This window comes from Gymnoscopelus microlampas, assembly GCF_963454915.1.
Source record: "Gymnoscopelus microlampas genome assembly, chromosome: 19".
In the NCBI taxonomy this organism is placed as follows: Eukaryota; Metazoa; Chordata; class Actinopteri; order Myctophiformes; family Myctophidae; genus Gymnoscopelus; species Gymnoscopelus microlampas.
Genome location: NC_139956.1, coordinates 2,666,936 through 2,691,524, shown reverse-complemented (window position 1 = coordinate 2,691,524; position 24,589 = coordinate 2,666,936). Strand labels below are relative to the sequence as shown.

The 24,589-nt window shown below is 41.7% G+C and overlaps 1 protein-coding gene across 3 annotated transcripts; it reads right to left on the bottom strand.

Annotated features, from left to right (window-relative positions):
• Nucleotides 1-2,298: 2,298 nt before the first annotated feature.
• On the bottom strand, nt 2,299-22,629 carry LOC311034659 (NACHT, LRR and PYD domains-containing protein 3-like). Of its 3 annotated transcripts, XM_084042594.1 has the most exons (11): nt 22,524-22,629; nt 21,871-22,292; nt 20,850-21,096; nt 19,900-19,961; nt 19,013-19,066; nt 16,224-18,141; nt 10,968-11,144; nt 10,011-10,184; nt 9,758-9,931; nt 4,467-4,516; nt 2,299-3,088 (listed from the first exon to the last, which is right to left on the bottom strand). In XM_084042594.1, the coding sequence occupies exons 2-11, from the start codon at nt 22,187-22,189 to the stop codon at nt 2,490-2,492; spliced, it is 3,774 nt and encodes a 1,257-aa protein (XP_083898720.1). In that variant the 5' UTR covers nt 22,190-22,292; nt 22,524-22,629; the 3' UTR covers nt 2,299-2,489. The 3 variants fall into 3 exon arrangements, with proteins under 3 accessions (XP_083898720.1, XP_083898721.1, XP_083898722.1); XM_084042595.1 differs by lacking the exon at nt 19,013-19,066; XM_084042596.1 differs by lacking the exon at nt 19,013-19,066 and having other exon boundaries at nt 16,224-18,120.
• Between the last annotated feature and the right edge of the window lie 1,960 nt (nt 22,630-24,589).

The window sequence follows — 24,589 nt, the reverse complement described above, 5'->3', positions numbered from 1 at the left end:
CAACATGCGTAGCCTATATTCAATAGGGTCCCAACTATTTACACTCTCATATCCCTTTCAAGTACCCTTTGTTAAACAGTGCAAATTCACAGTGCAAATTCGAGATACATATTTTCTGTGTGAAAGTAATGAGAAAAATAAAGATGCACTTGGTCCAGTCATTGATGAACAGCAACAGTGAATTATTGCAACATTTTTGACTACTTGGCAGCAGTTATTGCACAGACTTTTATAGCACAATGATATATACGTTATCTAAAGTGTATCGTGGACATGTTGAAAGACTGTGCTATATTATTGACTGACTCAGGCTCAAGAGTAAAACGCTTTAACGCTGAGAGGAGAGTTTGGTGACCACAGGCAGGATGCCTCAGGTGACGTAGGTGTTTCTGCTGTAGCGGTAGCCGTTTCTGTTGGTCTTCTGTCTTTGTCCTCTTTTTCCCATCGCCTTAAAATGGAAAAATCGTCTTCCATTCTTTGAAGCAAGCGAAGACATGACCTACACATCCGACACGATACGGAGGGGTCTTTAAACAGTGTTAAACCTAACGCTATCAGGCGTTCGTTAATACTTGTTTCGTTTGCAGGCTTAGGCTTATCAAATATCTTCCTTGTACCCGTTAAAATACCTTTTATGCGCAGATTCGTGTTACAAAAACGGCAAAAATCTCCGACCTCCATGATAACTTTTTTTTAGCAACTTCTTGAGAGTTCTTGTTGTGGTGAAATACTGGACTACGATGTTGACTTCCTGGTGTCGCGCCGAACATACGTCACGTAGACACATCGATATGATTGGTTGTGTTTGCACGCCCACACGGTGATAGACAGACGGTCCCATCCAATCATCTACCAAGTATCTTGAAAAAAAGGAACAGCCCCGTCATCGAATTGGCTCCCGAGATCCCAGATCCAAATAAGCTGTGAAACAATGTGTGGAGCAAGCTGTTTGGATCTGGTAGCGTCAGGTTATATGTTTGTTATACTGTTGACAATGTTAAATGCGTTCATATGTAATGTTGTGTTTACTGTATAGAATCTTCCAGTCTTAGGTTATGGCTTTTACAGGGGACAGTTTGGAATTGCAGCCTCCTGAAGGTATTTAACCTTTCACCCTGGTTTCTCCATTTTGGGCATGCCATTATACCCCCCCCCCCCCCAACACTGTTACTGAACAAACACTCTATAGTAATGATTACTATCACAATATAGAGCTATTTAACACTGTTACTGAACAAACACTCTATAGTAATGATTACTATCACAATATAGAGCTATTTAACACTGTTACTGAACAAACACTCTATAGTAATGATTATATAACACTTATAAACAATAAAATAGAATAAATATCACATACTGCACCTTTAACTGTGAGTGTGTACAAATGGACCGTTTGATTCCATTTGTACACTCATTAACACTGAGGATTTTACAGTGTCCGTGATCTAATGCTCACTGCACAAATGTACATCCAGATTTGTTTTTATTTGATTTATTAACACAATTGTATTAATTGCTGTAACATTGTCACAATGTAAATACAATGGCATCGGTTTCATTTTCTTGAATAAATGTATAATAACATAATAAATATATACATTAAAAAGTTCAAAATGTGTGAAACATTTTATAGGTTAAAATACAATGATTTTCAACATCCCTACCATTGGAGTAAATATAGATTTTGCCATTATCAATAAAATTATACACTATTCATGTTTAAATATTCTAGATCAGTGGTTCCCACACTTTTTAGTTTGAGACTCAAAGAGAAATCTACAAGCATTGCAAGCTTGTAGAGCTGCCATTTTCACTACTTCTTAAAAGTGTTTTTCCTTTCTTTCCCTTCTTTATTTATGGAATTTCTTTGATTTTATCGAAAAAGATAAATACTTATAAATGAGGTTGATTTGCATTTTATTCCTTGGCCTAGTGGGAATGTGCCTGAAGAATTTCACGGAAATCGTGTGCTGCGTTCATGATTTGAGGAATTTTGTTCAAAACAAACTTTGGAAGCCAATCTTAGCCAATCAGGATGGAATATGGAAAATCGGACAGATGCGTCTTGATCACATGACTATAGAACTACTGTGTACCGATTTGTGTGATGTTTGGACGAAATCTGTAGGAGTAATGTAAAAAGATGTGTTTTTCAAAAAAGGTGGCGCTATAACAGGCTAATCTGAAATATTCAGGGCAGAAGTTCGGCTTTGGCATCAAGGGAGTGTGTGTGCGACCGGGCCAAAAATGGCGTTGATTAGCTGCTCGCAGACGGACGGACACACGGAGGACGGACAGAGTGCAAAGCAAAGTCTCGGCCATGCCTTTCGGCCTGGCAGAAACACAAATACATAGTTAACAGAAAACCAAACGTTATTAACTATTGTTTTCATTTTTATCCCATGATTTTGTAACCCAGTTTTTTCACCTAGTGCCAATTGTCTAAGCAATCCTAGATACACTCCCTCTGCCAGCCTAGGGAGAGCCTAGAACCGAAAACTAAGATCACACAGAGACAAAGGGCACATAACATAACAACACATTGCAGGGTAGAGAGGTTCAGTGAATGTGTTCTGGAAGGTGTACAGGTGTGTCAGTGTCTCAGAGGACGCATCATAGAAAGACAGAGTCCCAGCGGGCCAGTCTAGATACACTGCTACTCTGTAGACCCTGTTACCCCACCTATCCACTGCTACTCTGTTGTTGGAGTCAGAGGGACGGACAGGAAGGACAGTGAACCTCCTATTGTGACTGACAGTGTAACTGTCACCATTGAGGCCATCTCTACAGTCAAGACTCCAGGACTTGTCATTATATCCAAGCTTACAGTCCTCACTCCATCCTTTCCTGTTGATTCCTCTGTAAGTCGCTGATATAGAAACGCATACCTTCCACTCTACCTCCCAGTAACGGCGTCCAGTCAGACCCTCTGTACACATAACCTGTGAACACCGATCAAACCTGTCAGGATGATCAGGATACTGAAACTCTCCCTCCATCAACACATCTGTCACCTCCCTGTTGTTCTCAGACAGAGAGAGGCTTCTGTTTGCTGTGTTTGTGTCCATCGTGAGACGATGGAAATCTGATGAGAAAATAATGCAGTAAACATTAAAAACATAATTCACTGAGTGACACACACTGTAGAGATTATCCCACGCCTCTGACAACTGTGAAATTATTATGATTATTATTATTATTATAGGATTATACCGGGGTGGTAGGCCGACATATTTGAGGGTTAACACTGCCTGTTTGGGGTCATTAACTGAGAAATGCTCAATGAAAGTACCTGGTTTCTGAAGGGCATTAAAAGGTCACTGCAGATAGGGTTTTTGAGCCAACAAGTGGACGTTTAAAGTCAGTGCTTTTAAGGAGAATATCACCTGATATCCGGTGGAAGGCGACGTCCCTTTCTGTCTTTGTGTAACCAGTGGGGGGAGGTTAGTTTCGTGGAAGTTTGGGAGAAGCCAGCAGTAAGTAGAGAGAACTTGATTACACAACGATTATATGCTATGTTTATAGTTTGTGTGAAGATTCATGTCAGTAATATTGTCATTGTTTTTTGTTTCTGTGCTTTATCTTCCTGTTGTAGGTTTATAACCTGAATGACCTTACCTGGTTAGACCTTGTTAGTAGAATGTGTGCCTACTGGCGAGGTCGAAGTTAGACTTTGTTAGACTGGCCTTGTTAGTAATATGTGATTACTGGCTTGGTTAGTAGTTTAACTGACTGATTAGAAGTATGGTTGACTACTGGGAGTGTTAATGTATGTTTGTATTTGTCGAGTAAATAAAAAACCATCAAAGACACAGGTCTGAGAAATATCTACTTTTACTCCTATTTCCCAAACTCCTGGCCTTTTGCGGGGGCTGTAACCGATCAAGCGTACAGTAGGTGCGACTGGTTGGAATATCCATACACACACACACCTAAATATCTAATCAGATTTCTTTTTTCTACTGTAAACATATCTCTAAAAATATTTTTAATGATAAAACAGCATTTTTCCAGGAAAATGGTTCATCACAAAGTCTATTTATCATATTCTGCTATACTCTACAACCACACACACACACACACACACACACACACACACACACACACACACACACACACACACAATAATATGACAATAATATAAAAAAAACTAAAATATAATAATATTTAAAATGTTAATTAATATAAATAATTGTTATATTGTATTACTTGAAATCAGTTCCAGATTGCAGCTTTAATTAACCACTTGAACCATAGAGTCGGTAAAAATATGTTAATATAGCAGATCTACAAGCTCACTACATGTCACAATGTAACACGTTGTGAGCTTGTAGATCTGCTATTTTCAGCTAACACATTTGGTGTAGAGGGAAAAAGGGTCATGGATAGAGCCATGGGGGACCCCGGTCAGACAGACAGACAGACAGACAGACAGACAGACAGACAGACAGACAGACACTCACATCTTGTAAGGAGTTGAGGTTTAATCCAGTGTTCTCCTCCATGATTCACACTGTAGGAAGTAGAATAACAATGAATCAATGTCTAACTGTCTAACACAACGTCTCCACTACCTGACACTACTATTATTATTATTATTATTATTATTATTATCATTATTATCATTATTATTATTACCCTTATTATTATTATTATTATTATTATTACCCTTATTATTATTATTATTATTATTATTATTATTATTATTATTATTATTATTATTATCTACACTACAGTGTTTCTACTGTTCTTCGTACGACCAACAGGCTGGGCTGCAACCCGATACCTAGAACTCGGCCCATAGATTGGGCTCCAAATCAGCACAAATCATCAAGCAGTTGGGCTGAAGACACACCTCCAACCTCCTAGTTGGGTTTATTTGGGTCTTATCAGCCTTTTCTTTCAGTGATTCAAAATTAACGCATGTGCTGCCTACCAGGAGGCTCTGGTGGGCCGCTATCAGCCATTCGCCTCGCTAATCATTAGACTGTAAGCCCCAATCTCCTGGGATCGAATCACGACGGAGGCACCGCCAAGTGAGCTCAGGCGAGCGAGTCGCGGTGCTGAACATTGCAAAGTCCGATTATGTCTTGACAGACCTGTCTGTGCAGGACACTTTGAGCGATGTGGATGTGTTGGTTTCATTAAAGCTCTGGAAATTACATGAACGAGTTTGCAGAGATGGTGACGGGCTTCATAGCAACAATTGTGGATGGTGTAGAACCTAAGGTGAAGGTAAGGGCTTTTCCAAACCAGAAACCATGGATTGTCAAGTCCATCCATGCTGCTCTAAATGCACACTGAAACTTACTGTATAATGTGCCACTGGTATACAGGTGGTATGTTAGGCGGCATGTAAAGAACTGGAACAGTACACGTCAAACGTCAACACCTCAGTGTCACTGAAGACTAAGCTTCAAACCTCCCAAAACAAACTGATTCGACTACTTCTCGGACTGGGGCCCATGACCCACCTCTCACCCACTCACTTTGCCAGCCTAGGCTGGCTCAGGGTGGAAGACAGGGTTAAACAACTAAAATGGGACTGGTCTTCAAAATTGTAAATGCAGATTTGCCCGAAATGCCCCCTATACCCGCATATCTGTATAATTACCTCGAAAAAGTTAGTGACACCCACAGTCACAAAACTAGAGGGAGCGTAAACAACGATCTGGTACCACCCACCCATAAAACAAACATGGGCAAATTCTCCTTCTACAGCACAGCCACCAAGGAATGGAATAGTCTAACCCCATCCCTCAAAAAATGCAGTTCGCTGGGCTCATTCAAAACAGCCCTAAAAAATCATCTTTCTGGAGGCCTAAAGAGGAGCTAGTACCAGTTTCCCTGTAGACAGACGACCCCCCGCTCCCCTTGTTTTTGTACATATTTTTTTTATTTTCTAAAGCTTTATTGTATATATTTTTTTTATTTTCTCATGCGTTTTTTTCCTCCTTTTTTTGGGTATATATTTCGTATTTTCTCATGCCTTTTAGTGGTGCCAACCGCTCTACGTTTGACTCTTGAGCACGGGATGAGCACGGCAAAGAAGCAAACAGCTATAACTTCAGTTTGCAGCATGCCACCAAGTCCAAATTTGGTATGTGGACTTAGACCACCAATAGGGACGAGCATGAATTGATGACGTTATCAAAGAGGGGTCCAGGGACCCCCAGCGCCCGTATGAGCACGGGATGAGCACGGGATTTTAAACAGCTATAACTCCAGTTTGCAGCATGCCACCAAGTCCACATTTGGTATGTGAACTTAGACCACCAATAGGCACGAGCATGAATTGATGAAGTTATCAAAGAGGGGTCCAGGGACCCCCAGCGCCCGTATGAGCACGGGATGAGCACGGGATTTTAAACAGCTATAACTCCAGTTTGCAGCATGCCACCAAGTCCACATTTGGTATGTAGACCACCAATAGGGACCAGCATGAATTGCTGCAGCCCGCCCCCTCTGTCTTCCCATTGGCTGGCCTTCAAACAGCCATAACTCAAGTTCGCAGCATGCTATGGAGTACAAATTTTGTACATGGACTAAAGCCAGCAATAGGGACTAACTGTCATTACTTAAGCCCCGCCCCCTCTGTCTGCCCATTGGCTGGGCTTTAAACAGCCATCATTCCAGTTTGCAGCATGCTACCAAGTACAAATTTGGTAAGTGGACTCAGACCACCAATAGGGACGAACTGAAATTAGTTAAGGCCCGCCCCAAAGGCACCGCTTCCTTCACACAGGGTGTGATTTTTTTTTGTACATAGTGGTATATATTTTTTCCTCTGTATTCTTATGTTGATTTTTGAACTGTTTGGTTGCTACTATATATGTCTATGAAATTAATTCAAGGACCCCAACGGAAACAAGCCCGCAAGGACTTTTTTGGCCGGACCTTTTAGACAAAAGCATTATAAATGTAACTGTGTTGTTTTACACTCTTTTGCCTAATAACAATTTCAATTCAATCAATCAATCAAGTCATTCTCAACCTTTGACATTTCAAGGACCCCTATAGACCACAGACCCCCATTTGATATCAATTGGTTCTTTAATCTCTGGTACCCCAATCTACTCTAATCCTCAGTGTTAAATTAACTTTGAGAGTGTACAAATGGAACCAAATGGACCTGTTTGGATACCCGGTGGTCACCGGTCCCGACGTTGACAAACAGAGAATTAAACGACGCATATTGGCGTTATACAGAAAATAAATAAAAGAATAACGTGTGAGGGATGTGGCAAGGACTTCAGACAATGATGGATTATGAGGGCAAGGACCAGTCATTCGAGAGCACTTACACAAAACATTGATGAGCAAACTGAATTTTCATAATAGCAGGTTTGAGGCTAACAATGCTAGTGCTAGCCTGGCGGCTGGCACGAGTAACCCTATGGATAACAACAATAAGGAGTATTTCAACCACGTGGTGGAGAACCCACTAGTTATTTTCTTTGCAGGATGTGAGTGTTCAAAAGGGTGGACATCAGGAAAGCAGCCCGCCCAGCCGACATCTCTGGGCGGGTCATCAAGACCCGCCCAGAGACTCAGACCACCAATAGGGACGAACTGAAATTAGTTAAGGCCCGCCCCAAAGGCACCGCTTCCTTCACACAGGGTGTGATTTTTTTTTGTACATAGTGGTATATATTTTTTCCTCTGTATTCTTATGTTGATTTTTGAACTGTTTGGTTGCTACTATATATGTCTATGAAATTAATTCAAGGACCCCAACGGAAACAAGCCCGCAAGGACTTTTTTGGCCGGACCTTTTAGACAAAAGCATTATAAATGTAACTGTGTTGTTTTACACTCTTTTGCCTAATAACAATTTCAATTCAATCAATCAATCAAGTCATTCTCAACCTTTGACATTTCAAGGACCCCTATAGACCACAGACCCCCATTTGATATCAATTGGTTCTTTAATCTCTGGTACCCCAATCTACTCTAATCCTCAGTGTTAAATTAACTTTGAGAGTGTACAAATGGAACCAAATGGACCTGTTTGGATACCCGGTGGTCACCGGTCCCGACGTTGACAAACAGAGAATTAAACAACGCATATTGGCGTTATACAGAAAATAAATAAAAGAATAACGTGTGAGGGATGTGGCAAGGACTTCAGACAATGATGGATTATGAGGGCAAGGACCAGTCATTCGAGAGCACTTACACAAAACATTGACGAGCAAACTGAATTTTCATAATAGCAGGTTTGAGGCTAACAATGCTAGTGCTAGCCTGGCGGCTGGCACGAGTAACCCTATGGATAACAACAATAAGGAGTATTTCAACCACGTGGTGGAGAACCCACTAGTTATTTTCTTTGCAGGATGTGAGTGTTCAAAAGGGTGGACATCAGGAAAGCAGCCCGCCCAGCCGACATCTCTGGGTGGGTCATCAAGACCTGTGCTGACCTCATGGCTCCGGTATTCACCATCATATTCAACCTCTCCTTGGCCCAGTCCATGGTCCCCACATGCTTCAAAAGGTCCACCATTGTTCTAGTACCCAAGAAGGGCTCCTCAGCTGGCCTGAATGAGTACCGCCCAGTAGCACTGACCTCTCTAACCATCTAATACCTTATTTACGTTAAGCATTGCTTTTCTTTTCATTGTGTCTTGCTAAGTGTATACTTTGGTATAAAAAGTGCCTTTAACTCATTCACTGCCATGGACATAATTGACGTGTTTATTTGTCAGTAGGAATGCACTGAGGACACTAGCTGGAGCACTCATCCAATGTCTTTTTTTTTTTTTTTTTTTAAGATTTTTTTTTGGGCTTTTTGCCTTTTTTTTATTATTGATAGATCACAGTAGGCTGACAGGAAATGGGGAGAGAGATTGGGGGATCACACGCAGCAAAGGTCGTCGGGATCGGGAGTCGAACCCGCGACACGCTGTCAGGCTGGCATTGCAGCCTAGGGTGCCTGGACCGCCACGCTGCGGCCCAGGCCCATCCAATGTACTGTATTACCTATGCACTGTACAGCACTTTGTGGCAGCTGTGGTTGTTTTAAATGTGCTATATAAATAAAGTTGAGTTGAGTTGAGTTGAGAACTCATTTTGACGGTGCATGCACCTCATGGTACTCTGGAACCTCAAAAGGCATTAAAAGCTAAACTCCAGACCTCTCAAAACAAACGGATCAGGTTACTACTAAACCTCACATCTAGGACTCAGCAAACCCTTGCTCATTATGCTAGGGTGGGATGGCTCAGGGTAGAGGACAGAGTAGAGCAACTTACAATTGGCCTGGTCTACAAGATACTTAAGGGACCAATGCCCATGTACCTGTCTGACTACTTCAAAAGATTGAGTAACGCCCACGGGCACAACACCAGAGGGAGCTCCACTGACCTCATTCCCCTCAGATTATGCGCAAGCATGGGGATTAATTAATTATACTATTATGCCACCAAAATGTGGAATGCCCTACCAACAGCCCTCCTTCAAAACCGCCATAAAATGGCACCTGTCTGCAATTTGCAACTGGACTAGATTGCCAAAATAAATTACCCCCCACTGTTTTTTCTGTAAATATATTTGTACTGCTCCTTATTGATGATCTCTTGCATGGTATATTGTAAGTCATTATATGTATTGATGAATTGAATACACAGGACCATAATGGGAACAAGCCCTCAAGGCTTTTTGTGATATCCTTTTAGCAATATTGTATAACTGTACCTCTGTGCTTTTTGCAAACAAACATTCTAACAAACATGGACAGTCCAGTTCTACTCACATGAGAGTCTCTAGTGCAAAATGTGGACTCTCAACAGAAACAGAGAGTTGCTCTAGCCCAGAGCCTCCTGGTTGGTTGAAGTTCAGCTCCAGCTGTTTCAGATGGCAGGGGTTGAGGGTCAGAGCTGAAGCCAGAGAATAACAGCCTTCCTCTGTGACCTCACAGCCTGACAAGCTGCAGAGAAATACATGTTTAAGAAACTGCTGTTGATGTTCGAGTAGAGATCCACACAGAGAGAAAACACATTATTTACCTCAGGATCTGCAGTATACAATGTGGACTCTTCAGTCCAGCAGAAAGCGCGTTCAGCCCTGAATTCTGCAGGCAGTTGAAACTGAGGTCCAGTTGCTTCATATGGACAAGATTAGAGCTGAGAGCTGAAGCCAGAACTTCACATCCTGTCGGTGTGATTTTACAGCCAGCAAGTCTGTAATTACAGATTACATATCTTGATGGACTCTCTGGGTTTTTAAGTAGGGACCCAAGAGCTGGAAAGAGTAGGCAGCCATGATTAACAGAATCTGAATAATACTGTGTTTTAATGTGTTTTTTTTTAATAATGTGTTTTATAAACTATAAACTTCAAGTAGTCACAGAATGTTTATCTCCAGTATAATTGATCCCCTGATGGTTGCTAATCACTTAAGGTTTTCAGGTGTGGTTTCACAAATGTCAACGAGGTCATCGCAACCTCGTTGACATGTGTTGTTTGATGTTTGAAAATAGCATGTTTCACTCAAAATACATTGTAAAACGTTTTTAACATTGAAGTGAATGGAGCAACAACTTTTTGGATAGCGTTATCTCCTGGATCATTTGTGATAAACGGGATTAAAAAATATAATATATATATATATAGTTAACTCTTTGCCTGCCATTGATTCTGAAATGATATTCATATCAATGTTTTAATATAGTTTGTGTTCAGAATTAATATCAATGTAAATAATATTCAAAACTAGGGTTCTAAGAAAGCCTTTAACCACTTATAATGCATTTAGAGGAGTATACGTTTTAAATGTTGCATGTCAGCTTGGCTGTACATAGTCAGTACCTTATTATTATACTAGTCAGTGTGGATTAACATATCAACCTTATGCACTTTCTTCAAATACTATCTTAACACAGCATTATTGTGTATACATAATTATAATCACATCATAAATAATCAAACAGAATCGTTCAAATACATTATTGTAAATTGTCTGACCTTAGAGTTTCCAGTCTACAAAGTGGACTCTTCAGTGCAGTACAGAGAAGCTCTAGTAATGATGATTCTTGCAGGTTGTTGCAACTCAGGTCCATCTCTTTGATGTGGGAAGGATTAGAGCTGAGAGCTGAAGCCAGAACTTCAAATCCTGTCTGGGTGATTCTACAGCCAACAAGTCTGTAATAACAGATTAAATATAAGAGTTGATTAAAAAAGATTACACAAAGTTAACTGCCAAGAAAGAAAGGTATTTCTGATGGAGGGGAAGGGAACGGCTTGGTTCGGGCACCAAAATACAGACGTTGATTACAGACATACTGTACGTATGTAGCTTAAGCTTAAGATTGCTGTGCAAAGGGGCACGGTGGCGCATTCGGTAGCGCTGTCGCCTCACAGCTAGATGGTCCTGGGTTCAATTCCCACTTTTCTGTGTGGAGTTTGCATGTTCTCCCCGTGTCTCCTAGGGTAGTTAAAACCCTCACAAAAACATGTAGTAATCCTGGTCGCTATACCACCTCCCCCATGACAGCCGGGGTGCCTGATGGAGGGGAAAGGAACAGGTTGTCCAATCAGGGAAACTCCCCTCTGTCAGGTGATAAGATGGTCAGTTGGCTCTCATGCATTGAAGCTCGGCCCTGGGCTCCCTAGGCTGGTGGGGGGAGTGTAGCACCCAGGATCACTTAAAGATTGGCACTGGGCGAAAAAAGGGTTAACAAATCGCGGGATAAAAAATAATTCTGAGCCACACTGGATCAAGTTCCTGGTTCAGTCTCTCGACGATGTCCTCCCCAGCCAGTCCAACCTCTTCCACTGGGGGCTGGCAGACACTCCACTGTGCCCACTCTGCCAGAGAGGAGGATGGCTGGAGCACATCTTGAGCTGTTGTTCAAAAGCAATGGGATACGGGCGCTACCGATAGCACCATGACCAGGTGCTGAGGGTCATCACAGAGGGTCGCCTGAGCGACCCTCTGTGATGACCGTATGATGTTGAAAGACCCCAAACACCCGATGACCCCAGGATACATCGCTGATGATGTGTCTAAATTGCACCAAGGTGTTTGTCAGAACTTACACTAGGGGAACATTACTCATCACGCCATCATTGAAGGAACAAAGAAGAAAAAAGTTCATGTCTTGGAATGGCCAAGACCTGTCCTGACATTAAGTTCTATATTCTATACTTCACTTCGATGTCTCGCTATGGGAGAGTATCCTCTGGCGTGAACACAGAAGCATTATTATTATAAACGTCTTGATAATTCCTATTGGCTGGACTCTGATGTGCTCCCTGACAGGAGGTCCCGCCCTCCCTAGTATAATATGTCAGGGCGTATCAGTTTTCACCACCTGTTTTTTTCTTCTAATGAAGCAAGAGCATTTCTCTGTCTCTCACTCTCAGTTCTCTTCAGAGAACGTTTCACATAGGCCAGGATCGACTCTTGGACCACGAGACGCTGCTGATTCCAGGTGATACAATCCATTAAGTATAGAATACACGGCATCTCGAAAGTATTTCAGAGTTTGTACTTAGAATGCTCGCTCCCAGAAAATACTTTGTAGTATCGACTGCTACTGTTAGCATAAACTGCTATCAGCTCGCCTAGCTAGGTAGCACTGTTAGCTTCGAAAGCTAACACTGAGTCCACTCTACGCAGTTGTTTTGTTAGCTACCAAAAAAGAAAAAGCCAATCACTGAGGGTTTCACTGTGTGGTTTCACAAATGTCAACAAGGTCATCGCAACCTCGTTGATATTTGTTGTCCGCCTTTGAAAATAGCATGTTTCGCTCAAAAATACATAGTAAAACACAGGAAAACAGGGAATTCGAGCAGAATGGAGCAGTAAATCTTTGGATCGCGTTATCTCCTGGTTCTTTGTGCGAAAAAAAAAAAAAATTAAAACATTTTTCATTTTATTTTATTTTTTATTTAAGCATGTTCTAATCATGTATACTTTACTTTTGTATGTATATCTATATATATTTTTTAACATTTTGGGAAAAATAGACAATTTAACACCGCCCATTCTTCCTTAGTGCCCACCTATCCAGTTACCATCAAATCAAGCATATGTTATTGTACCTTATTTCTCGCCATTTTCCAAAGTATATACACACTTCTCATGTGACCACTCTTCTGGTTACCCAGTACTAGTTTAGTCATATTGGCATACATACAGTAACAACAACCATTAGGTTTTAAAAACAAAATGAACATGCTTATTTCACATACCATCTTAGCCTGTCTGGGGTCGCTTGGCAGACAAGGAACTGTGTCAGTGCTACCTGGCTTCTCTGCTGCTTGCCTGCTTTTCACTTTATGTTGTTTAGGCTACATGATGGATTCTACCATGGCTAACTGAAAAAGGTTGCCTGGTTTGAACATAATGATCTTCTGTCACACTTTTTAGCCACCCTTATTTCTTTCTCCACTCAGTTCTATACATCTGACGTCTGAGTCTTTAGTTTTTTCTTTAGACATTTAACTTATGTTCTGTGCCAGGTAGTACTGTCGCATTGTGATGCTTGCAGGTTTGTTGTGGTTTGTTGTGAACTTACAGTCTATGCGTTTGAATGGAGGGAGGGTGTGGGGGGCAGACACCGTATCTTAGGGCCTCTACACACCATAGACATATAAAGGTAGACGCCTCCTCTGGCTCTGAGGTGTCTGTATCTCGGTCTGTATCTCAGTCGCGTGCGTCACAGAAGGGGACGTTCGGACGTCTTTTCGTAACCCAGCCACTAGTAAGTTAGACACGCTGTGATTGGCCAGTAGTCAACGTGCTGTGATTGGCCAGATTGGCAGATTGCCCTCAATGGCGGCCGCCAGAGCCTTACAGGTTGCTCCAATGAACTGCAGAGGCCAATGAGGTATCTAGGTTTCTATAATCTATGCTACACACTGGCAGATATTTGAAGTGGTCGGGGAGTCATCAGATCGTTAAGCACTACACAAGTCTTTTTCTTGAAATCGGCTGTCATATGTCCTTGTGTTTTTCACACTATATGATTGATCGCCACTATATGAAGGGATCACACTGCATCGTGTTTCACCACGATGCGATACCGAGTCCAGATCCAAAGAATACATGTGTTTTTATCATCTCTCTCTCTCTCTCTCTCTCTCTCTCTCTCTCTCTCTCTCTCTCTCTCTCTCTCTCTCTCTCTCTCTCTCTCTCTCTCTCTCTCTCTCTCTCTCTCTCTCTCTCTCTCTCTCTCTCTCTCTCTCTCTCTCTCTCTCTCTCTCTCTCTCTCTCTCTCTCTCTCTCTCTCTCTCTCTCTCTCTCTGATTTTGTCAGCGAACCCCATTAGTGTGTAGGGGCCTTGGCAACACTGAAAGCGCTAACTCTCATTGGTCATGTCATGAGTAAAACTAAAAAAACTAAAACAGAACTAATAAACAATAATGCTGGTAAATTAATCTAACCTTAGAATCTGCAGTCTACCATGTGGACTCTTCAGTCCAGTAGAGATCAGCTCCATGAATGAATCCCTCCAGTTCGTTCCCAGTGAGGTCCAGTTCTGTTAGATGTGAAGGATTAGAGCTGAGAGCTGAAGCCACAACTTCATAGTGTGTCTTTTGGAGGCGTCGGTAGAGCTCAAAGGCAGCAAGTCTGTAAAGATCAGATGAAGTCAGAAGTCTGTAAATCAGAGATGACAAAAACACTGTCAATGAAGTTAACTAAGAGTTGCACATGTTGTAAGGTAGAGTGCCACCATGTGGTCAGGTGAACCTATTCTGGGCTGAACAGTCAACCAAAATAGCAGATCTACAAGCTCACAGCACGTCGCAACACATTACATTGTGAGCTTACATAAACATAAACGACATATCTTGAAAAAAAATATATAATTACAAGCTATGCACCTTCATGCTCCCCAGAGGATGACCCCAACTGATTTTAGTGACCAAATAGAATTTCCTCTAGCACCACCATTAGGTGAAAATGTTCACTGTCACACAACATTTCTAAATGTAGGCTACTGGTCAGATTGTCACGAAACTTGTTGATCACATTCATTTCCCCCACAGGATAAAACCTACTGATTTTACTGACCACATGACCTCTACTCTAGCACCACCTTTAGGCCAAAATGTTCACTTGATTAAGTGACCCCACAAATGTTTCATCTAGCGCCACCATTTGGCCAAAAAGCACAATGTAGCATTTTGTTTAGATTTTTTGTTGTATTACCTGACTATACTTGTGAGTGAGTGAAGGGGAGGTAAACGCAATGTTCCCATAGAAAGGAGGTGACATTCACTGCCAACATTTTCCCTTTTCTCCTTTGTACACACAGCGTTTTGTATTTGTTGATATGTATTATTGTGTTATTTTCTCATGCTATGTAGATGAATTGAATACATAGGACCACAATGGAAATAAGTCCCCAGGACTTTTTTGTGTAATCGTTTTAACCTAAATGTCTGACTGTACCTTGTTCTGTTTACATTTATGTCTAGTAAAGTATTCAGCTGTTGCTTTTGGTTACACTACAGTGAATCCTTATATATAATATAAAACATGGTCCTAAAAAATATATAATTAACTTTATTTTTCAATTTTAGAGAGCTGGGTTATAAAGCCTGATCTATTGGTTGCATGGCAGTAAATTAGCACCTCACAACTGTGAGCTTGTAGATCGGCTACCTCACATGTGTTACTTATTTTTACTATATTTTCCTTTTTAGCCAAGCTAGTGAGAGTGCTGGTCCAGGTGGGTGTAACTAGCAGGGCTTTTAGACTCTTAATCTTGTTTTTACCTGTTTTGTACAGATCTTTATTTATACATAAACACACCACCAGTCACTATTTAACACCCAGACAAGATTTAAGATGTGGTTATTACTGGATCTTTTACATTAGTGGTTCTCAAACATTTTCATGTCAAGAAAATGTATTTGGCCACATGAGAAGATATATATGTTGTTAAAAATGTAAAAAAGTTATTCAACATTTCTCAATTATTTAAGTAAATGTATATACAGTATATTATATAGACAATTTTAAAAAGCCGATCTACAAGCGCACAGTGCGTCGCGACACGTCATGAGCTTGTAGATCGGCTATTTTCGAATAGCTGAAGAATAAAATGAAGTTAAAAGTGTTCAACCATTCCTTATTTTGCTGGGGACCCCCTGGAACTGAACATCTGCAGGTCAACGGACCACACTTTGTGAACCAATGTTTTACGTTAACCATCATTTGTAATTATACACTGTTCTAGTAGGTTTTCTATTCACATGACTACTAACCGAGCCTTTCTGCTGTTCCTCACAGCTGGGATCAGTCTCAGCCGTCCCTCATATGATGTGTTGTATGTGTCCAGGTTCAACTCATCCAGAACCTCCTCTGACATCTGCAGCATGCAGGCCAGAGCTGAACACTGGGTTGGAGACAGTTCTGTCTTTGATCTGTCCCCTGACTTCAGGCACTGTTGGATCTCCTGATGTACAGAGTGGTCGTTTATCTCTATCAAACAGTGGAAGATGTTGATACATCTGTCAGGAGAGGCAAAGGGGTCATTCATCTTCTTCAGGTTGTTGATGGCTCTCTGGATGCTCTCTGGACTGTTCTCTGTCTGACCCAGCAGGCCTCCTAACAGACTCTGGTTGGACTCCAGTGAGAGACCATGAAGGAAGCGGACAAAGAGGTCAAGGTGGCCATTTTTACTCTCTAGGGCTATTTCCATGACATTCCACAGGAAGTCATCCAAGGAACTGACACTTCTGTAACGTCCATATGGGTCAGGTGGTCCCAGGAATGTCTTCAGTACCTTCATGTTCTCCTTTGTGTTCCTCTGTGTGAAACAGTGGAACATGTAGACTGCAGCCAGAAACTCCTGGATGCTCAGATGAACAAAGCTGTAGACCGTTCTCTGGAAATTCACATTGTCTCCTTTGAAGATCTCTGTGCACACTCCTGAGTACAGCGAGGCTGCTTTCACATCAAGACAACAGACTTCCAGGTCTTTTTGGTAGAAAATGGTGCTACTTTTCTCCAGATGTTCAAACGCCAGTCTGCCCAGCTTCATGATAACTTCCCTATCAGTGTCCATGAGCTGCTGTTGATTCACCTCATGTGTCTCATCATACTTCCTGTTCTTCCTCTTTGTCTGAACCATCAGGAAGGAGCTGTACATCTCAGTGTGGGTCTTGGGCAGCTGGCCTTTCTCGTCTCTCCTCAAAATGTCACAGAGAACGGTGGCAGCCATCTTACAGAAGACTGGGATTTCACACATGATGTGGAGGCTCTTTGATGTCTTCATGTGTGCGATGATTCTGTTGGCCAGCTTCTCATCACTGAATTTCTTCCTGAAGTACTCCTCCTTCATGGCATCAGTGAACCCTTTCACCTCCATCAACATGTCAACAAACTGAGAAGGGATCTGTTTGGCTGCAGCAGGGCGGGTTGTTATCCAGATGTGAGCACAGCGAAGCAGTTTACCTTTCATGAGGTTTACTAGCAGCTCTTCCAGTGGGACAGGTCGGGAGAAGTCATACGAACAGTCATAGTTAGTCTCAAAGTCCAACTGAAGGCTTTCGTCTAAACTGTCCAACACAAACAGAAGTTTGAAGAGGCTTTTGTCATAATTTGGGTTTCCTGACTTCTGCAGCTCAGTGAAGATGTAATTAAGTTCCTCTTCTGGGATGCATTTGGTTGTGTCGATGCATTCGTGAATTAGCTGTGCTAAACTGAACCTTCGTCCCCGCAGCAAATTTAGGTGGCGAAATTGGAACACAAATGTGAGGTGAGGAGTTTGATGTTTTTGCTTTGCCCAGTCAGAGACAAGCTTGTGTACGAGAAAGGTTTTGCCAACTCCTGCATTACCAATGGACATCACAGTTCTTATACGTTTGTTTTTTCCAGAAGGGTGTTTAAAGATGTCACTGAGTTGGATCTCCTGCCCTGCTTTCTTCATCACCATTTCACTCCGCTGGAGCTCCTGCCATGCTTTCTTCCTCTCCATCTGTCTGACCTCATGCTCAGAGCTGATCTCTGTGTCGTCCACATGTATGATGCTGACACGTGTGTAGCAATCAAAATCATTCTTATCTGTCCGTTGGACTGACCCTTCAGGTAAACATGTGAACGGGTCCTCAACATTTGTTTGGAGCTTGTTTCGGTAGAATTCAATAAGCTTTGCATCCTCTTGTGTTTTCACCGCCAAATCTGTAATAATGAAACATGCAACACTTGAATCTAAATGTGAAATCTCCAATTCTATTGCTGATAAAAAGGCAAGGCATCCTGGTCTGTTTTGTTACTTTGATATGTAAATTGAGCTCATATTTAGCATGTATCAATGTTCAGCTCAACATTAAATAATGTTCTGTCTGTTGATGTGTTTACTGAGGCTGAAACAACCTATAATCAGAATCAGCTTTATTGTCACATCACAGGTTTAAAGATGTTGGTGAAATACTAGAAGTACAGACTAGCAATGCGCGCACACACGCACACACGCACACGCACACGCACACACACACACACACACACACACACACACACACACACACACACAGTGTCCCAAATGTGAAGCAGCTAATTAATATAATGAATAATCCATGATTATGTTTAATGCTAAATTAACTATTCTATAATCCATCAGTTATAATGTAACTACAGCAATATAAAACATTAACTATACTCTACTAGAACAAGTTAATATTTAGTGTCATACATCAATCTTCATATCCAATTCTCCTGCCCTCTCTTTACTCTTTACTCAATAGCAACTACAGTAGATCTGCTTTTTGTTTTATTTTTGACTGTACCATGCGGCCTCTCCTTACTAGACATATAATATAAGTATCTCTAGTATATTAGTGTCTGTACCATGAGGCCTCTCCTTACTAGACATATAATATAAGTATCTCTAGTATATTAGTGTCTGTACCATGAGGTCTCTCCTCTCCTTACTAGACATTTAAGATACACACAGACAGACAGACAGACAGACAGACAGAGATAAAGATGTAATTGGGCATATCAGTCAAAATCCTGATCTGTTTTAATCTGCTAATGAACTAAAACTGTTTACCTTTCTTTCTTCTCTTTGCAACCCTTCCTGAAGTCTTTCCATCATCACTGTCATCTGAGAGAGAGAGAGAGAGAGAGAGAGAGAGACAGACAGACAGACAGACAGACAGACAGACAGACAGACAGACAGACAGACAGACAGACAGACAGACAGACAGACAGACAGAGAGAGAGAGAGAGACTTGTCAATAAAACAGTGTTCTTTGTCTATTACTCACTCCATACTCACATGGACAGCAAACTAGAAAAATACACTTTTGTTCAGAAATGAATGTTACACACCCGTTGCATCCAGGCTCGAGGCTGAGGGCACAAAAACGATGAACAAAACAACAACAAAGACCCTGCTGTGGCCGCTCCCGTTATGCAAGGACTTGAACATCTGACACTATGGGTTTGGCCCGTGAGCGGTTGAATCTGATGGCTTCAAAATATTGGCCCTCATTTATCAAAGACTAAATAATGGGCGTACGTCAGATCTCACGTCAGGTCTGAGGCTGTGTAGACTTTGGCTGAACCCGTTTGTTCCATCTAGACAGGCATTGTCTGACTGTCTGACAGGCATCTGGACACATGTATCCACTCCAAAATGTATATCTAACACACTAATAAATAATTCCTGTGAAAATATAACATTTTATAAAGGCATGGGCTAGATCATGGACATGCACGCATATTGTATTTCCAAGTGACAATGACAAGCAATTAAAATCTAACATAGCCTATTTGCAATGTTACAAGTTAGGTGCTTAATCATTCACTCATTTAAACAAACTCTGCTTTAACAGTCATTTAGATAAGATTGCAGATCTGGCTGTATTGGCTATTTGAAAATAGTAGATCTACAAGTTCACAACGCGTCACGATAAACGTTTAGACATGACTCACCTGAGATAGATGATGCAGCTGCTCTTTCAGGTTGTGTTGGATGAGAAGGCTGAGCATCCCTGCTGTGAAATGTAAAAAGATTGTCATACCAACTCTATATAAATCTACCAATCCTATATATATAAATACACACACACACACACACACACACACACACACACACACACACACACACACACACACACACACACACACACACACACACACACACACACACACACACACACACACACACACACACACACACACACACACACACACACCAACCAATACTATATAAATACTATATATAAATATACCAATCCTATCCTACTATAATTCTAGTAACCTCTGTCTGTAGTGTTGAGGCTGCGGTGAGTGAAGCTACCCGGTTCTCATCAGTGGCTGGAGCAATTGCTCTGATTTTGCACACAGCCATTGACCATTACCATCTGAACTTAACTGTGAAGCCCGTTTTTCAATTTCATCAAATCTCAGCTTCTTATTAGCGCTTTTGTGTCAAAGAATGTCGCCATGGTTACGGGGCTGCCCAGCTATGGGACAAACTTCCTCCCGGGTTGTCAGATCATGTGCGCATATCCCCCCACGGATACGTCGACCGGGTATGGTCTAGTATAAATAACACACACACACACACACACACACACACACACACACACACACACACACACACACACACACACACACACACACACACACACACACACACACACACACACTGAATGTATTAGAGAAGACATGTTTTTGTCTCTTGAAGATCACCTCACTTAGAGCTCATGTTATGTTTGCACCACAACAATAACAACAAAAACAACTGCATATCTTAGACATGAAGAGGATACATGCTAATGATTCATATTATCACTGAAAGCATCATGGCCTGAAAAGGTTCCTTCTAATCTCTTCTACTAATGCAATGTTTGGACTGAATGTAAATGAAAATTACTTACAGCTCATTGAGAAGTAACTTCTCATGTTCCTCAAGACCTTTGTAGAACATGTCTTTGGCTTTGTTGGAGTTCAGGAGTGGATAGAGTTCCCTGATCTTCTCCTGAGTGGTGGACTTAGACCTCACATTACTGTAGCCCTCATGGGTGATGACACCCTCAGCACGGAGCAGATCTAGGATGGGATCCACCATCTTCACTCTCTGAATCAGGTCAGGCTGGTGTTGGTTGACAAAGTGTTTCTCTGAAGCTAAGAGAAATGAAAATGGATTTGTTGGTGAAACAGTGTTTTCTTATGATCAGCTTATAACATTGTATAATTATATGCTATGATGCTTTATAACAAGAAGCATAACATGTTATAAAGCATTTAATCATTGACTTTCGGTTGATGCCTACCCTCATTACAAACGACCACACGTTGTGGACAACAAATGTACTAGACTCTTCTCCCTTCTCTAAAACACCCTGGACAACGCTCCACACATCCTAGACTCTTCTCTCTTCTCTAAAACACCCTGGACAACACTCCACACGTCCTAGACTCTTCTCTCTTCTCTAAAACACCCTGGACAATGCTCCACACGTCCTAGACTCTTCTCTCTTCTCTAAAACACCCTGGACAATGCTCCACACGTCCTAGACACTTCTCTCTTCTCTAAAACACCCCAAATATACACTACCATGGAAAAAATCATGTAAACAGTTAGAAAACAAAAACTAAAATATGTGCAGTAAACAGTTTGAAGGGGGGGGGGGGGGGGGGGGGGTAGGCTTTGACTTTTACGGGGGCCAGTTTGAATTGCAGCCACCTGTAAGTGCTCTTTCAGGGCAGTTTTGAAGGAGAGTAGGGATTCACACTCCTTTACGACTATTGGTAGGGCATTACACATTGTTGTGGCATAGCAGGAAAACCCCAATCTTGGAGATTTTGGACCTGTCCGTAAGAATGAGATATATGGTGGTTTGAGTAGGATCAACCTTGTGGGTTGGGTAATTAGCTGACAAAAATCACAAAACCTACCAGGACCAGGGTTGAGCTCAATGTCTCCAGAAAGTAGTAGATACAGGTAGATCATACACCTTCGATCCATCCGACCATTCGGGGGTTTATTCTTACGATCCGGGTTTGAGGTCAACGTGGAGTATATCGCCGCAGCACCAAAACCAAGATGTTTCCGCTCCGTACCGGTGTGCAGGTAGAAATCGTTATGGGATTCCCTTTTTTCAAGTACATTTTTCTCCATCTCCATCTGGTGTAAATTCCGTGGTGAATTAAGGTAGGAATCCGTAATCCACAGGAGGACGAGAAGAAAATGTGGGAAAATCTTGCGACCGCCCATGTTGGCGCCGGATGTCTGTCAGTGGTCCTGGTCGGTGGACGTGGAACTTTGATTGTTGAGTTTAAGTCAGTGTTTCTATTGGCTGGTCAGATGAAGAGGTGAGCTGGGGGGAGACAGACATTGTCAAACTGAATGTCTGCACATAAACAACAACTAATACATGTCTAAATGTCTCTACATCATTAGATCATCATTGATCATGTCTACATGTCACTACATCATTAGATCATTGATCATGTCTACATGTCACTACATCATTAGATCATCATTGATCATATCTACATGTCACTACATCATTAGAAGACAATGTGAGGGTTGTGCCCCGGTAGCTCACCTGGTAGAGAACATACCACAGCCGGCCGTGGTTCAAATCCCACCCCAGGCTCCTTGCTGCAGGGTATCCTCTCTGTCTCTGCTCTTTGTCACTGTCAAAATGAAGCAAAAAATACCAAAAGATTATCTTATTATAATATAAAAGAATACTATTGCTAGTAGTAGTAGTAGTAGTAGTAGTAGTAGTAGTAGTAGTTGTAGTAAAATCAATCAAATCATGGAAGCAGCGCCCGATTGCCGAGATATTTTGCACGCACATCCCCACTAAGTCAAGGAAGAAATTCCACTCTATATTTTCCAAATTGGTAAGAGAAAGATTCACGTTTTTGCCTATACCTCTTTAACTGTAGGTCTTACAATATATTTTTCCCCCCCGGGATTCCTAACATTTCTTCCTTGGCCTAGTGAGGATGTGCGTGCAAAGTTTCACGGCAATCGGACGCTGAGTTCATGATTCGAGGCATATTGTACAAAACAGGCCACTCCTGCAAACTTTGGAAGTCAATCTTAGCCAATCAGGATGAAATATGAAAAATCCACAGATCTGTCTTGATCACATGACTATAGAGATAATGTGTGTCAATTTGCGTTAGATTTTTGGACATAATCTGTAGGACAACAATTGTTTTGCAAAAAACTGCCTCCTGGTGGCGCTATAACTGGCCGATGTGAAATATGGATGGAGTCTACACAAGAACGCCACAAATGGCACTAGGTGTCACATGGACGGACGACATCAGAAACATGGACCTCTACAGGGACCTACCACGAGTCACAGACAAGGTCAAAGAGAAGGATGAGGCTGGCAGGGCACTGTGTCAGGCACCTGGAACTAGAGGTAAGCAAACTGACACTATGGGAGCCAACCCAGGACACAGCTAGGAGGGGAAAGAGGTGCACCACCTACGTAGACACACTGCAGTGTGACAGCGGAGCCAGTAGGAGGTGCACCACCTAGGTAGACACACTGCAGTGTGACAGCGCAGCCAGTAGGAGGTGCACCACCTAGGTATACACACTGCAGTGTGACAGTGGAGCCAGTAGGAGGTGCACCACCTACGTAGACACTGCAGTGTGAGAGCGGAGCCAGTGTGGAGCAATGCAAATGATTCTCCACGTGAACACGCCTCTCTGTGACTGTCAGACAAAAATGAGGAACACGCTGAACGCTGCATTGTGAATCGCACGTCAGTTTGTGCTTAGAGAATATACACACACCCCTTCAGTCACTTTATTTACGAACAGCTAAATGAACGACGCTCGTTGTCTTATATCATTGTTCCATGACAAGCAACTACTGTACTTTATATCTGTTAAAAAATACAAATAAAACCTGAATCTTTAAATAATTGTGATATTGATTTGAAGTCATATCAGCACATTTATCATGTGGGATAAATGATTATACTAGATACTAGATACATGATTAAATTGGTAATTAAAACAGTTATTTTATGTGATACATTGTTGTAATTTCATGTCATCAGGATGGTGTTTACATTATTATGTACACTGTGGTTGAAACGTGGCTCATAATGTACTAGAGATGTACCGATACCATGTTTTCCTTCCCGATAACCATTCCCATGCCCGTAACTTGCATTCCGGTCGATACCGAGTACCGATCTCATACCAGTGTGTAATATAAAAACAACATATTGGACAGTGGTTCTCAAAGTGTGGTCCAGGGACCCTCAGGGTTCCTTCAGGGGGTCACAAATGGACCCTTACAGGTCTGTAGCTCTGAGAGTGTACAAATGGAACCAAATGGACCCTTACAGGTCTGCAACTCTGAGAGTGTACAAATGGAACCAAATGGACCCTTACAGGTCTGCAACTCTGAGAGTGTACACATGGAACCAAATGCAGCCGTATTGTAAATAAATTGGCCCTCTTCCTTACTTCCTTCGCAGGTGTTACCAATACTAATTAAGGATCTGTTCCATTTAGTGTAAACAATTTACAAATTACAATGTAGCCATGTATTTAACACTCTTAATCCAGAGTGATTAACACTATAAAGGAAAACACAAGGTAATACATAAAATGCATAGAAATAGCAATCTA

Bases quoted from the DNA above. Each gene is read 5' to 3' on its own strand.
- LOC311034659 (XM_084042594.1), bottom strand. From the start codon at position 22,189: ATGGGCGGTCGCAAGATTTTCCCACATTTTCTTCTCGTCCTCCTGTGG. The intron at 9,932-10,010 runs GTAAATAATGTG...ATTTCTCTGCAG, and splicing joins TGTATACTGCAGATCCTGAG to CTTGTCAGGCTGTGAGGTCA. The intron at 3,089-4,466 runs GTGAGTGTCTGT...TTTTCTCATCAG, and splicing joins ACCTCAACTCCTTACAAGAT to ATTTCCATCGTCTCACGATG.